Source organism: Apis laboriosa, unplaced genomic scaffold, assembly GCF_014066325.1.
Source record: "Apis laboriosa isolate Shangri-la unplaced genomic scaffold, ASM1406632v1 scaffold23_cov150, whole genome shotgun sequence".
NCBI lineage: Eukaryota > Metazoa > Arthropoda > Insecta > Hymenoptera > Apidae > Apis > Apis laboriosa.
This window is the reverse complement of record NW_025222452.1, coordinates 2442851-2458330: the sequence shown is the minus strand read 5'-3', so window position 1 is coordinate 2458330 and position 15480 is coordinate 2442851. Positions and strand designations below refer to the sequence as shown.

General features: G+C 43.1%; 1 protein-coding gene across 3 annotated transcripts in view; it reads right to left on the bottom strand.

Annotated features, from left to right (window-relative positions):
• Positions 1 to 15480, bottom strand: part of LOC122713280 (cell adhesion molecule 2-like) — a 52645-nt gene that overhangs the window by 8859 nt on the left and 28306 nt on the right. For all 3 annotated transcript variants that reach the window (XM_043933607.1, XM_043933606.1, XM_043933608.1), the window contains exons 2-4: positions 5923 to 6128; positions 1504 to 1732; positions 676 to 975 (exon numbers count right to left, since the gene is read on the bottom strand). In XM_043933607.1, coding sequence (XP_043789542.1) covers positions 676 to 975; positions 1504 to 1732; positions 5923 to 6128 — 735 coding nt within the window. The remainder of the gene's footprint in view (positions 1 to 675; positions 976 to 1503; positions 1733 to 5922; positions 6129 to 15480) is intronic.

Below are 15480 nucleotides of genomic sequence, written 5' to 3'. Positions count from 1 at the left end.
AGCCCGCGAATTAATATAGTATACCGGTTCCACGAGAAAATTAAAGCGGATGCATACGGTTTATGCAAAAACGTCCCCCTCCCCTCCCTTTGGTTCGCGGGGGATTTCGGGATACCGTCATCGAAACTTAACTCGGACACGATCCGTTTTTTTTTCTTTTTTCTTTTTTTTTTTTTTTTTTTGAATCGGCGATCGTAAAACTCGTTCAACGACAAATTTTGCTTAACGTCGACGATGATTTCAACGGCGAAATTATTTGGTTTCACTTTTTTTTTTTTTTTTTGTTTTTTTTTTTTAGTGACTCGCTTGCAAAAATCGCGCGCAATTTCGTACAGCTCGAACCTATGTGCGAGGCCATAAATAACCCCGCGTGTTATAAAAGTCGAACCACCCGTTTGTTTGAAAAATGTTGCTGTTTTTTTTTTTTTTTTTTTTTGCGGAGAATCGGTATAAATATTCGATCGAGGGAAAAAATTCGTTATTGCGGATGCGAATGTTATACGCTTTCATATTTTGTTCCACTTATTACGCGTGTTTATTTCCATTTTTCCTTTCTCTCTTTTTTTTTTTCTTTTCTTTTCTCTCTTTTACTCCATCTCGATCCACGTTCCGCGTCGAGAGATGGACGATCGTATATTATAAGATTAGGGGATATCGCGGGTTGTAAACACTCACCATTTAGGACATGAACTTTGATGGACGCCGTATTGGCGTTGCTCGGTTTGCAGCTGTACTCCCCGGAGTCGGAGGGTTGCGCCGTCTGGATAAGGAGCCAAGACGTGGTGACGTCGCCACCCTTTTCGGTTATCACCGAGACACCGCCCCTGGGACTGTCGTAGCTCAAAACATGCTCGTTGTAGTACCAAAAGATGTAAGCTGGTGGCTCCGAGCTGAAGTGTATGGCGCACGTCAAATTTATCGTGCTCCCCGCGCCAACGTACAGATCCGGACCTCCGAGTATCGTCGCTGTCGGTACTGCGATAAAAAAAGAACCACTCTGTTTCTCTTTCCCTTTCCCTTTCTCCCTTTCTCCCTTTCTCTTTTCCCTTCCTTCCCACCATCCCGAAAGTATCGTTTCCACTCACGTGTACGCGTAAAGAGATAGGTAGGAGAATTTTGTTCGAGAAGAGAGAAACTCTACCCTCGAGAGGAGAACGAGAGAGTGCTTTGGGCCGATCTCGCGCCAACTAACGAGCCGAAACTTTTCATTCGAGAGCCAAGGTCATAGCAATTGAAATAACGAGACCCGGCTTCGTATCGCGCTCTTCAAAATTACGTTCACGAGTCTCTCTCTCTCTCTCTCTTTTTCTCTCTCCTTCGAAGACGACTCGTGAACGCGATCAATCCGAGGTTTCATACATTCGGATCGTTAATTTACGAAACGGTTTCGAGTTCGCGATGGACAAGAAAGGGAGTGTTTATCATGCATTCGAGTCTAATTTTGCTGTTATTAAAAATTGTGGTCGTTTGCTGTAAGGGTATATAACGATGGCGGAGACTTACTGACAACGTTCAAGTAGAATTGATGCGACTTGACGGGGATGGTGGAGATCTGACATTCGTAGAGTCCCTGGTCTCTCTTCTGCGTCCATTTTATGCAAAGAGTCCATTCAGACCACTCGCTATTTTGGCCTGTATTTTGTCTGTGAAGCGCTTGGAATCGCTGATCGCTCGTGTAGGTATACGCCCCCGCCGTTAAAATGTGAATATCTCTGTGCCTCACCCAGGATACCTTTGCAAACGGAATTCCAAAGTGGGGTCAATGATGGTAATCGGGAGAGATCGAATAGAAGGGGAAGAGGTTTTGAATAGACGCGATTGATTGACTGAATTTCGTTGATAATGACGTACGATTCCCACCTAACTTTAAGCGATTTAATCCTCCAAACTTTTATGCGGATTCGGTAAGGGATAACTGTTGTTTCAAAGTTCAAGGGATGATCCATTTAAGTGATTATGCCTCTTCTGCGCAAAATTTTTATCAACTTTATTTCGAGTATTCGATTTTTCCTCGATAATCTAAAAAAAAAGAGAAAAGAAAAAGAAATATAAAATACGAAAGCTAGGAAAAACTTTTAAACTCGAGTAAACATCGAAATGTTTACTTTAAAATCCAAAAATGTCGGACTACAAACTACCGAAAAATTAAACTACCGAAGAAATATACACACAATGAATACGTGGCAAAAAATTTTGGAAAATTTTCTAAAAGAAAATATTCCCGAAAAATCACGCAGAGGGACGATGAACATCGTCGGCCGATCAATATTTCAGATTCGTTTCGTCGTGGCGCGAAATAAATATTTCAAGGTGCGAAGAAGAGAAGAAGAAGAAGAAGAAGAAGAAGAAGAAGAAGAAAAGCAGAGCCTCGGGAAGAAACAGAGTCGCGTTTCCGCGCTATCCGTAAACGTGCCACGGCATAATACATAATTCGATGAGGACATTTAAAGTTTTCGGGAGGGGAAGGGGAGGGGAGTCGAGGTGAACTTTCGCGTTCTTCGGGGACGACGGTAATTTCATCAGGCCGGGTACATGTGCTCGCTCTTGGTGTGGCGGGCTCTTGCGGGGAAACGAGAAAGTAATCCGAGCAAACTCCGAGCAAAGTCCATCTCTTTGCCCCGAAGAAACTTCGTTCGCAGGGGCGCTGAAATCCCCGAAACGGAAAAACCGAAGCCCTCCCCCTTCTCGTCCATTTATAGACGAATCGGTGAATCGACCTCGACCGACAAGCAGAATTTCATCCCTTATCGTATTGCGTTATCACATTACGTTCTCTTCCAGGAGGGTGGAGGGGGCAGAGAACTGAACTTCCCGCGGAAAAGAAAAAAAGGCAAAAGACGAAACGACGGTGGCGAGTAAAAATGGCAAAAAATTTTGAAAAATGAAACGCCTAGTACGAATCGCCTTTCGAAAATGGAACGATTCAATCCACTGGCGGTGCTCCTTTCCACTCGGGATTCGATTCAACCTCGTTCTCGGAGTAATGCTACTGAGGGAACGTTTCGTGGCTAGGGAGGAGGGGGAGAAAAGGCTGCACGAGGCATGCGCCCTTTCTCTCTCTCTCTCTCTCTCTCTCTCTCTTTCTCTCTCTCTCTCTCTCTCTCTCTCTCTCTCTCTCTCTCTCTCTCTCTCGTTCCATTTTCGAGAGATCGAGCTTGTGTCTTTCTCGCGAGGATAATTCCGGGTAATCTTGAACCGGGCCGGCCCAGAGAGATACCTCGTTTAGATAAATCGTAACCGGGACGATGGATGGGACGAAGGGAGAAATTATTTTGTAGCCTATTGGCGCGAAAAATGAAGTTTCCCGTCGAGAGGGCTATTAGGGCCGCGATGGGGGGAAGGGTAATCGGATGACCGAGCCTCTGATCCGGCTCTGGCCAATCTGAAACGGGCGAAACGCGTCGGGCCGTCGCGTTGCTTCGATTTTCGCGTCCAATCGAACATTAATAAAATTCATTTCTCTACTTTTAAATTCTTTTAAATCGAACCGAGAGATGCTTTCTTCTTGAAAATATAAATATCTCGAAAATTTTAATCCTTTGCGGATAAATTGATATTATTTCGATAAAAGATTCGATATGAAAAATATTAGACGTAATATGCGTTGTATCGTGACAAGGGGGAAAAAATGTGTAAGAGTTTGTAAGTCTGATCGCGTTAACGTTATCAGACTTTCTTCTTTTCACAGCTACGCAAGAGTGCTGGTAACTGTATAATATATTTCTCGACCGATCGAATTCGCAGAGGGTTAACTTTACGCAAAAAAAAAAAAAAAAAAAGAGAGAAAAAAATAAGTGGGCTTATCGCGACGCTTGTAGTTTCTGAAAAGTATATGTCCGCGATAAAATTGGAGTCGTAAAAGCGGCGGTATCACGCGCGGGCATAAACAATGAGTTTTATTGGTTCGTCGACCCGCCCGTGCACTTGACTCCCGACAAAACGGGTGTACAATAGCTGTCGTAACAACGACGAGACATTAATAATCGGTGGTTGGAAGTTGGTGCACAAAGGGGTGGGTCATTTGCGCGAGAAAGCTCGCCAAAAGCTTGTGAATCTTCTCCCCGCCGCGCCGATATATATCCTCCTCCGCGATTCATCTCCCGATGTAAACCGGAAAAGGCAGCTGTTTCCTCCAACTTCGAATCCGCGCGAAGCCAGGGCTCGAGTGTTGGCGCTACTTAGCGTATTTACTCGAACAAGTTTACGTCTCCATCCTGTGCGACGAGCTCGTTTCTCGACGGCGTTCTAGGAATAAGAGGAACTTGGCAATCGAAACGAGCCAAGGGAGTCGACCGAGCTTCCACGAGTCTAGCTACGCGTTCGAAACGACCAATGTCGAACGTTTGAGCAACGTTTGCGAAGACGTAACTGCAAATGAGTCCTTGTTTGCTTGCTCTCGAGAACGTGCGAATACCTCTTTGAGAGTAAAATTCTCGAATACACCGCGTTGAAAATTCGGTCAATCGCTCTCTAATTTCTTTTTTTCCTTCTTTAAAAATTTTTTCTAGAAAAATAAGTTTCTAAAAAGAGTTACTCTCTGAAGCGTATTTGCGCTCTTGCGACCGCGGTAGTTCATCGATCTTTTGATTTTCTATAAAATTGATAGCAAGAGACAAAGTTTCGCTGGCTGATGAATATTACGAGAAACGAAGTCCGTCCGGATGGAGTGGAAAGGGGCGAGAATCACGTATCGAGGAGATCCGTATGACCTAGCAATTCGGACGTGGAGCAAATGGAATTTCACGGCTGACGCGGAACAACGAATGAAATTAAGGTACGTCGGCCCTCCACCGTAATAATGAATTTACTTAATACGGTTTACACACTAGGAAATACTGAAATTGAACGGCCTTGTTTCCATCCCCGGATCAACAATCTCGTTTGCGCGATCTTTGTTTCGCCCCTTCTTCATTCGCCCCTCCAACTTTATTTCTGCGAAGATATTAATCAAACAATCCCAATGTTTGTATCTACAAAGATATTCACCGACACGAAACTTCGATTTAACGATAAACTACTAATTTTATTTGAAAAGGAAGCGGACAATCTGGCCGAAAAATAGATCAGGTATTACCTGGATTTTCTCCTACCTGTTGAAAATCTCAATATCCAATCTTTCTCCGGATTCTAAAATTCCGAATTTGAAGGTATTTAAATTATTTGGCTCTATTTGAACTGGTATCTTCTATCTTTGATATCTCGAAATATCGGGACGCTTAGCAACGTATGCTCTACCAAAATACCATCTCGCTAAGAAACTCGATGCTAACGAACTACGTGATCTTGAATCCTCTTAACATTACCATATCTAACGTTGCGGCCGAGAGAAAATTGACAAGAGAAAAATAGGTCGTATCGTAAGATATGGCGAAACCATGACTCGCTTATAACTCGACGGATACCTCGAGTATCCCAACCGTTACTCCGGGTCGACCAATACCTGTAGCCTAACATCGGAACCGCGAGCAGCTATAAAATTGAGTTTCCAGTTGCCTCGAAGGTCGATTAACGTCCAATCGAGCTCGAGCAACTCGATTATTTCCTGCAAATCGCTTTCCTAACGTCTTTGCGAAGATCGGGTTCCCCTCTCTTGTTCAGTCAACGATGTACCATGCCTTTGTCGTGATTACCTTCCTGCCACAAATTTGTCGAAACCCCGTGGAGTAACGGGATGGAGAGAAGAGTGTGCGTACGTGTGTGTGTATATATATATATAAAGGTAACCATTTTTCTGGAACATTAACCTGTCTTGAACAATTTTCCGCGTTATCCGGGAGCAATATCCCGTATTCCAACTCGGAAAACAGGTCTCCGAATAAGAAATAAATGAGAAAGGTATCGGAACTCGGCTCCGCAGAGGAAATTCGTAGGCGGAAAAATGGTGAAATCGGACGATGAACGATGGAAATGAAGGAATCTTACGCTTTTGTCGCCCAAGTTGCGAACCCTACACGTGAGATAAGCGGTCTTCCCTATCAGCGCTGTCACGTTCGTGTTCTGCGAGTAGTCGAACGTAGGCTCCACCTTCAGTTTCATGTTGGGTGGATCGAGCATCTGGTTCCGCGGTCTACCCTGACCACCGTGTCGATCCATGTTGTCCATCGTGCGATCTCCTAAGCTCAGCGTGTCTGCAACAACCAGAGGAGGGGGGAGAAAAAGATCGGTTAGTCAGAGAAATGTTACTTCTCTCGCCCTCCGCGAGAGCGAGGGGATGATCGAAAATTTTCGATATGGTAAAAATATACAATTTTCTTTCTTTTTCTTTCATTCTCGAAACATTCGAAATACGAAATCGAATGAATGGACGTTTTTAACGGGGGCGCGTGAAATAAATGGAACGCATCGAAAAATAATTTTTGCCCTTGGCGCACGTGAAAATTCGTCCACGAGTTTCGACGGATAATTGATTTTAAACATTCGGACATCGGTACGTACGTGTATTTCTGTTTAGTTTCACGGGGGAGTGACGGGTTAAATTGTCACGTTATTCCGCGCGGTCGTCGGAAATCAGATTTCGTATTCGACTATTAAATTTGCTTGTTCTTTCAATACCATTGGCATGGAGGATGTTTATGAAAACGCGAGTACCGCGTCCTAAATTTTCCTTTCCCCCGAAAATTCAAACATCGATAACTCTTTTATTATTGCATACCTCGAATATTAATGTTCCTTTATTTCATTCGCGGTGGTGGTAATCGTTGCCTCGTATTCTCCGTATCAAACTGGCGCGCGCGTGCATCCTTATAAAAGTTCGGCCAATAAAGATGGATTAAAAATTCACGAGCCTGAAATAGTCGCGTCCCGTCGAAGTTAAAGAAAATCGATCGGAATTAGATACGAAGATGCGAACGAACTTATCGATTCAACCCAATTTTCTGAAAAAATAGAATTTCCTCTTTTCTCCTATATTCATATATATATATAATACAATTACGAATGTTTGTGAATCATTGTTGCACGTGTTGTCCGTATTTATCTAGTTATTACCCTCGAGAAAGAGGAAATATTTGGAGAGAGATAACAGGGATAACTTTTATGCGATTCGTTAAAATAAGTTGTCTGGGAGAAGCTTTAAGAACGGGGTGCACCTTCAATAGGAAAAAGAAGCATAGAAGATTTCTATAGGAGAAACATAATAGGCTGGGATAGGCCAACCTGGAAGAGTATAGAAGTCGGGAAGAGATTAGATGGAATTAGATTAGATCAGAGCTCATTACGTTTCGGCTTAAGAGCGAATTAGATGGGGGAGCGAGTAGAGCTGAGAAGAGGAAATGCCTCTCCCCTCCCTCACCCACAGGAGGGGTTGTATCGTTGTTTTTCTCGCATCAATCCATCAAAGGAGGAAAGAAAAGTCGTCCAATACAGACCGACGCTTGAAACGCGTATGCGATAAGCTTACTTATTAATATACATGAATAAAACAGGAGTCCACCCACCACTATAGTTCCAACTATGCTAATTCCCCCTGCTCGACGTGCATTCCCCTTGGCAAGTAACTTTTTCAATCGAGCAATACGAAGGAAACCAGCCCCCCTTGCCTTGTTCCTTACGTAACGCGACTCTCTTGCCCGACTCTCCCCCTCCGTATCGAAGCAACTATCGCAATTTGCATGTTGATCTAACCTTTAATTGGGCCGCTCAAAAGCAAAGTTGATCAACGTCGCTTTATGAAAATTTCCTATTTTAACGTCAAAGCGTCACGTGTTCTCCACGTTACGCTTTCGGAAAGCAAATAATTAATTTTCAATTTTGCTAGGTTCAATTACGACTCTTTACGCAAGAGAAATAGCGGATTATTGGCAAATAAGGTTCGGAATTTAAGCGTATCGAGCGTGATCAATGGAATAACAAAAATAATAAAATCCTTCCCCGTAATCGTCGACATTTCTTGATATTTTATATGTGCTTTGCCACGCTTCCGATTTAATTAATTCTGTAGTAACGACCAAGCTGCGAGAGCTTATAACGAGCTTTTCCTCTCTCTCTCTCTCTCTCTCTCTCTCTTTGACTTTTCTTCCCTTTCTACGATCCTTCTTCCGCCTCTCACTTTACCTTACCTTTAGAATCCAGTTTCGCGCATCGAATTTTCTGGCAATGTGTATCACGGCCAACTATCGCCTCATCCCTTCTTTTCTTTCGTCGTCGTTAGAGCTCTCGAGGAGAGGAGAGGGGGGGATGAGCGAAATAAATTAAGAACGATGAAAATTTCGTCGACCCGGTCAAGTTTCTCGGATGGAACGATCAGTATTCATGGAATAACACGAATCTCGTTCGAGAGTTTTCAGGTCGCGGACAAAGGACGCGGTCTTTCTTCACGACACGTACAATTTACTGCCGATACTTCCATTTATCTTGATGAACACGTGATGGCCGAACTTTATTTCAGAACCTCATGAATATTTATTGACGTATGACTGCCATATAATGTTATGATCCTTCTCTCTCTCTCTCTCTCTCTCTCTCTCTCTCTCTCTCTCTATCTCCATCCAAGTGTATCACTTTATAAAATTCAGATCATAACGCAAACAAATATCGGTACGTTTTATGGGGGGGGAGAATCGTAATATCGATTCGCATCGGATAGCAATCGATTTCGATATCGACGATAGAAATATCTCGTGCGAAAGCGGACAAAAATAAAGGAAAAAGTAAAAAAATTTCTCTCCTTCGAATTACAATTTGATAATCTTCGAGAAATCGCGGCAAGTAAGATTTAGAAAAAAATGAAAGAACAAAAAAAAATCACCGACACGAATACAGATGTACACCTTTGTTCAAATCGGTTTGTCGTATTCGTGATTCACGCGACTCGGTATATCCGACGTACGAATAATACGGGAATTTATATCTTGTAAAGATATATTTCACTGGTTTCGAGTAAAGTTCGCAGTTATTTTCTCTCTCTCTCTCTCTCTCGCTCGACTCGACAAAGAAAGTTGGTGGCGAGTCGAGGCGGGATGGCCGTAATTGCCAGAATGATTGAACGCGGTTAGCATTCCTTATCACCGGTAAATCGCGCCTAATGGAAAATAACGGCGGATCTCGTTGGAAGTTCCATCCGTTGAAAATAAAATTACACCCGGCGGATTCGTGATAAATTGCAATGACAATTTTCAATGACTTATGGACGAGTGCGACAAATTGCGGCCCATTCATTTTCGCCCAGGTGAGAAAAAAACGGGATTCGACCGGTCGCGCTTGTTCCAGACCACTCTCTCCCCTCCTCTCTAACTTCTGGTAATTGGAGCTCGGCGTCACAAACCGCCGCGCCGCGTTTCATGTGGTCACTGGCTCTCGTTATGACGAACGCTGTTATCCCGGTATGTCGCACCGATCGTGTGACAAAGTTAATAATAACAAGGAATGAAAAATAATTGTGCGCGAAAAATTGCGCGTCGCAGATGGATAAAGTTTCGTCAATCTGTAATCATCAGTTTCGTGAACTGATACACTGTCAGGGAGCGGCACGAATTACATCATCGTTTACAACGCAGTCGATAAGTAAGATATTTCTTATACGATTTTGAACTCGTACGATCGAATGTGACGAGAATCTGTTCAAGTTCTCTCGCGCTTCCCAAACGATTTCCGTCGCCGCGAGAAAGCGAAACGAGCGAGGAATCGCTCTGGACAGGTGGTTCTTCGCTTAACCAACCACTTTTTAGTTCCACAATGGAAGCCCAACGTTGGATGACCGTAGTCACTTTTAGCGAGGGGGAGCCAAGTTGAGCGCTTCCGCGAAACGAAAAACGCCCATTACGACGGTCGTCGCCAAGACGCCTAGGAATTCGAGCGTTCTAATTAGTCGGGTAAGTCGTGGTCGAGAAAGAAAAGTGTTCAGCTATCCGTCTCAAAGAGAAACGATCCTCCCCCGTTTCCGAGGGAAAAAGGAACGGCCTCGTTGGAAATGGTTGAGGAGAGAAAAAATGTGGATGGATATTGCATAGCGATTATTGCAGTATCGTAAAATGTACCTGTAGGTAGATAGAGAGCGTGTAATGGTATCCCTCTGGATATTGAAAGCTCGCGGATCGAATAGGCTTTATCCTTGTATCCATCTTCGACGTACCATTCGCGATAACTTAATGCGGAAAATCGTTGGAAAAATACGTCGGCGTAACGACTATAACGTGTCTCCCGACGTGACTCTCGATTAAGTTCATGCACAAGTTGATGGAATTAACTTTGCAAGACCTATTACAGTCTGGCGTGAACTTCAAACGTGGCCTGTTTGCGGGTTAAAATGTTAATATCATTGTGCATGCACAGTGAGGAGGAGGATGGAACTCCAGAACTGGTTCCCCGGAGCGAGATCTTCAATCACGCGTAATTGAAATGCAAAACCTATTTCTCGAGTAGGATATCGAGTTTTCGGTAATTTAAATTTAAAACTTATATTTTTTTTTTCTTTCTTTCTTTCTTTTAGAAAGGAGATTTCACCCATAAGAAGATAACGCGATTGATTCGTTCTCGATCCGAGGCAACGTTGTCGTTGGTATCAAAGGATTCGGTCTAAAGGATTGGCGAGATTAAGGCATTTAAGGGAGTCCGGGTGTGCTCGATACCGTTCGCGTTTTGCCGCAATTTCCAAGCGGAAAGAGAGGATTTCCAGGTTTCGTCGTCCGGGGCGGCGATCCGAATATTTAGGTCTGTCCTCTCGAGGGAGAGATCGTTTCCCTAAGAGTTACGATCATATTTCGGGCTCTCGCAACTTGCACTTTCTGAATATACGTTGTCGACTAGCTCCTCGAGGAATTAAACGAGCGACGCGTATATCGTGTACCGTGAGATTGCACGAAACTTTGAAATAGCCATATGCTTTTCCATTCCTTCAACTTCGAGGTTCTTTCAAGGTTCTATGAAAATAAGTAGTATTTACGACAAAAACCAACGAACACGGTTTAAATCTAGTCAAAAGTCTGTCGACTGATTATCAAAGGATATCAACCAAAAAAAAAAAAAAAAAAAAAAAAAAAAAAAAAAAAAAAAAAACAAAAAAATAAAAAAATAAAAAACAATAAAAAGAAATATCCGTGGCTATGAAAGTGGCATTCTCCGATTTCAAAAGGATCTCTGTCGAAATATATTGTACGCTTCCGCTCTCCCTTTGATTTCCATGGAAAAAAATCTCCAGGAAAAAATTCATTCGATGCAATTTCGCTTCGAATTCCATCCCTCTTCCATTCTCCACGGGGGAAACAGTTTTCTCTCTGTCCGGATTTAATTAATCTATACAATAGGAGGGGAGGGGAAAAAAAAAGTAGAAAAGAAAAAAAGGAAAAAAAAAAACCGGGGACCGCGTGATGAACCAACCGCGCAGGATACGCTCTCGCGCGAAAAATGAATACAAGCTTGTTCTTTTCAGAGCGCAGTTAATTATCCCGACGGCTTACGTGCGTATTTAGTGTAAATCAGGGAATTAAATGGGGTTGGGTGTAACCGGCTGGGTGGCACATCGGTCTCGCTCCAACTAAACCTGACCGTAAACCTGGCCAGGATCCGATAAATAAGTTCGATAACGGAGTTCTCCTTATCTTTTAAATAGGCAATGTAATTTAATCAGGCGGAGGAGGTCGGTCGCGTGACCATGTCACGGATTTGTCTCTACGACCAACCGTAAGAACGATGGTATGCGATCGAGCGGTGTTTTATTTTATTTTCTCCTTCTCTCTCTCTCTCTCTCTCTCTTTTTTCTTCTTTTTTTTCTGGTCGCCACAGATTGCGAGAAATAAATAGCCCGGTGTACGCGTACGTGGTTCGCTGGCATAACTTTCGTGCACCGCCATAGGGATGATTTGTGGGTGGGAGCAAGACGCGGGCAAAACGAGCGGAATATTGATATATGCGACGCGATAAGTTGCAGCCGCTTGTTCGCCCGCTCGAACGAGACTCGTTTACCAACCGGCTGATTTGTTAACGTTGTTAAACGCTGATCGCGTTGTCGAGATTTTTGGCACGGATTGTAATTTCCCCTCCTATCCCCCCCCCTTTCGCGATACCGCCATCTTGCGGGTGTAATAATTGTGTTTGCGAATCGTTATCGCCAATCGTGGTTTCCCCCCGACCTTTTTAACGATTCGTCGTTTCTCCCTTCCATTGTGTCCCGTTTTATCCTCGTGAAGAGTGGACGTTGCGTGGGAGAGAAAGTGCAAAGAGAAAGAGTAAAAATGTTTGAAAAAATAATATATCGTCGAAGAAAATGTCAGATTCACGAAATATCAGGTCGCGCGAAATTCTTTGGAAATTCTAGATTTATCACGGAATATTTCGAAGGAATCGAGATATTTCGAAGGAAGAAAGAAAAGAAAATTAGAATGCATATTGCATGAACTCGATACGTAAACTTTGACTTTTTCGGCATCTAGGGAATTTTGTTTATTTGAAATAGCAATATCTCGTGTCCATGAATCTAACGCGAGTTCTAGATCGATCTCGTTAAGATTATTATTTAATAAAATTTAAATCACGCTTAAGGAACGTGATTTAAATACATTTTCGCCGATTATAAGTATATATATAGATAAAAGTTGCTCAAAGTTATCACAGCTGTGCGGCTTACATTGTTAAAATGATTATACGTTCGATGGAATATGCTTGCTTTATATAATTGCCTCGGATGAACGAAAAGGCATTATGATATTCCTTTACGAATCCTTTGATATCGAAAATTTGAAATCGTTGATCGAGATGTATCTTTGATGAAAGTTCACGAAGATTTTTTATTTAAAACAATATGAAATTGTCAAAAGGGGAAAATGAATTTCACAATTCTGAGGGTGATCGCGTATTATATATTCACGCAGTAAAATAAAAATTATACATATATAAAAAATCCATCCGTTTCGCGAATGGAAAGGAAAAATCAACTGGAAAATTTAAATAACAATGACGCGATACTTTTTTTAATTTATATGGGTGAACCATCACTACGCAATTTCTAACCGCGGCATTTGTTTCGTTGACATTTTTAAACTTCCGTTGGCCGGGCAATTATAACTCCAACAAATAAACAAATTCACCGTTACAACGACGTTGTTGCATGGCTAATTTAAAAAAAAAAAAAAAAAAAAAAAAAAAAAAATATCGGAGACAAAAATATAAAATATAAACCAACAATGTATTATCGCGTTACGATTTCGGTTCGAATTTTACCTTTTTTTAATTACTATTTCCAAAACCGACAATAATACGAAGAATGGATTTACGATTCCAATGTTTAAATTTGCCATCTCGAATTCTCGTCGATTAGATTATCGGGAGAGAATGAAATTCTTCTTTCGCGGATAGCGTAATATACGCGGCACGAGGAAACAACGAGAAGAATCTCTTTTTTAAAGAGCACTCGGAACGATAAATTGCACCATCGGTGCAAATACAGCCAAGGCAAGAGTTGGTGAGCGTCCCAGTGCACACACCCTTGCAATTTATCGACGTATATAAGCTTCGCCATATCAGCCCTATTAGACCTGTTAACGATGTCAGATCAGATTTCATTACTTCATTCCGTCGGAACGAGTTGCGACCCCGTTGCTCTTCCATACCTATATACTCCCATACTTCTTGCTCGAAGACAAAAAAAGGGAGGAGGGCAAGCGTACAGTAAAACACGAGAGGAGGACGAAGAAGGGGTGGGGAAATAGAAGAAAGAAGGTTCGAACAGAGTAGCCGATGATAAAAGCAATTAATTAAGACTCGAAACCCCCCTCCCCCTCTGCCGCTTTTTTCCCCTCGCATCCACCCTCTCTCCGCCGCCCTCTCTCTCTCCAAAGAGGGCCCTCGTTTGTTTCTCGCTCTTTCTCCTTCCCTTCTTTCTCCTTCCAGTAAATCCAAAGGTGCTCAAAGGTCGATTCTAAGTCCGTCCTCTTCCGGCGAAAACGAGTCGAACCGACGTGACGCGACGTATCCATTATGGGACAAGTGGGCCACGTCTTGGAATAATGGAACGGCCATGATTTTGTGAGTTTATCGTCACTCGTCACGTGACGCGGAAATGCAGCAGGATCCCACGCTTAAACGGGTCGAGGGTGCTCGCGCTTAGGCTCGTAATTAAAACACGCCGGAACTTAATGTTTCCTACTCTACGAGGGCTTTGAATTAACTAGTCCCCGCGCGAAGGTGCCGCGCCTATGGCATAGTCAAACCTCTGCCGGCAAGGGAGGAGGAGGAGGAGGAGGAGGAGGCGTTCCTTCAAATTTTGACAGCTCTTAACTAAATACGGGACGTTTATCTTATACGCGAGGTAGAAGGAGGAACGAGGATCGTGAAAACTATTCGAAGGAAGAGAAATGGCGAGGGTGGGTTGCGGAATTACGAGGGTCAAACGAAAACTCTCTCGAGGCGTGAAAATAATTACCAGCTACTTTATTCCTTTATTGGTCGGTCACGTTCCTTTGGAGGAAGGGATGGAAGTAGATCCGGTAAGAGTAACGAGCACCGCCCCGAGCTACCGAGGAGGGTCTCGAGACTCCCCAAACTCCCGTTCGAGGCGTTTTATTATTGCGAAAAGTTATTTCAAGGTTCGTCGTAGTTTCCGGGTTTCGTAGTAGTGGCGAGATAAAAGAAAAAGAGAGAAAAAAAAGGGAGGAAGGATCCCAAGGAAACGAAGTTTCCCTTTACCGTCGAGATTCGGGTAGTGGAATAGTAGACAAGCCTCTTGGAGAAAAACTGGTGGAAAGATTATTTTAAAATAATAATAGGATCGGGCGGCCCGGTTCAAAAGTTCCACCATCGTTGGATGGTGAAATTATGCCGATAATGAGAAATAGCCGGAGCAGTATCACGCGTCGAAAATGAACGTCGAAAGAGGAAAGTTCGTGTAGCGACCATTTTTCGTTCTTCTCTCTCTCTCTCTCTCTTTCTCTCGATGTTCGACACGTCCAACTTTTCCGCTAACGAATTTATAATTTTGTCGCTGGAGAAGTGAACCGCGTATATAATTTCACGCATCACGAGTCCACGGTGTCGAGCGTTTCGTGTAATTCCCTCTCGACGTCCCGTTTTTCAGTTTCCCTACTTTTTACTCGTTGAAAAATGTTTATTCGATCGAGCGAGAAGGTATGGAAGAAGAAAGAGTTCTCTACGTTTCGCCGTAGAAAGTCGGGAGGGAAAGTTTCGTCAAGTGTTTAATACGTTGCGATTTCTCTTCTTAACCTTTCCAGAATGAAAATCTTCTCTCCTCTTCGTCGAATCTTGTCGAGCGAAGGCGATTCCGTTTCGTAATTCCAATTTTCCTTCGAAAACTCAAAAATTGAATCGAGAAATTCGCGAAACGACTGGCACGATCGGTATCCTTAGACTCTTGGAGCAAAGAACGAAAGGATAGGCCAATTTATCATCCGGATAAAGAAATCACAATGGGTCCCTCTTCGTCGACCCAATAGTTGGATAGTGTGCTGCTTCGAAACCTGGAAAACTCGGACGGCGACCAAGCGAGACAATGAGATAAGATTTCCAAAAGTTGTATACGTTCTGACCGAGATA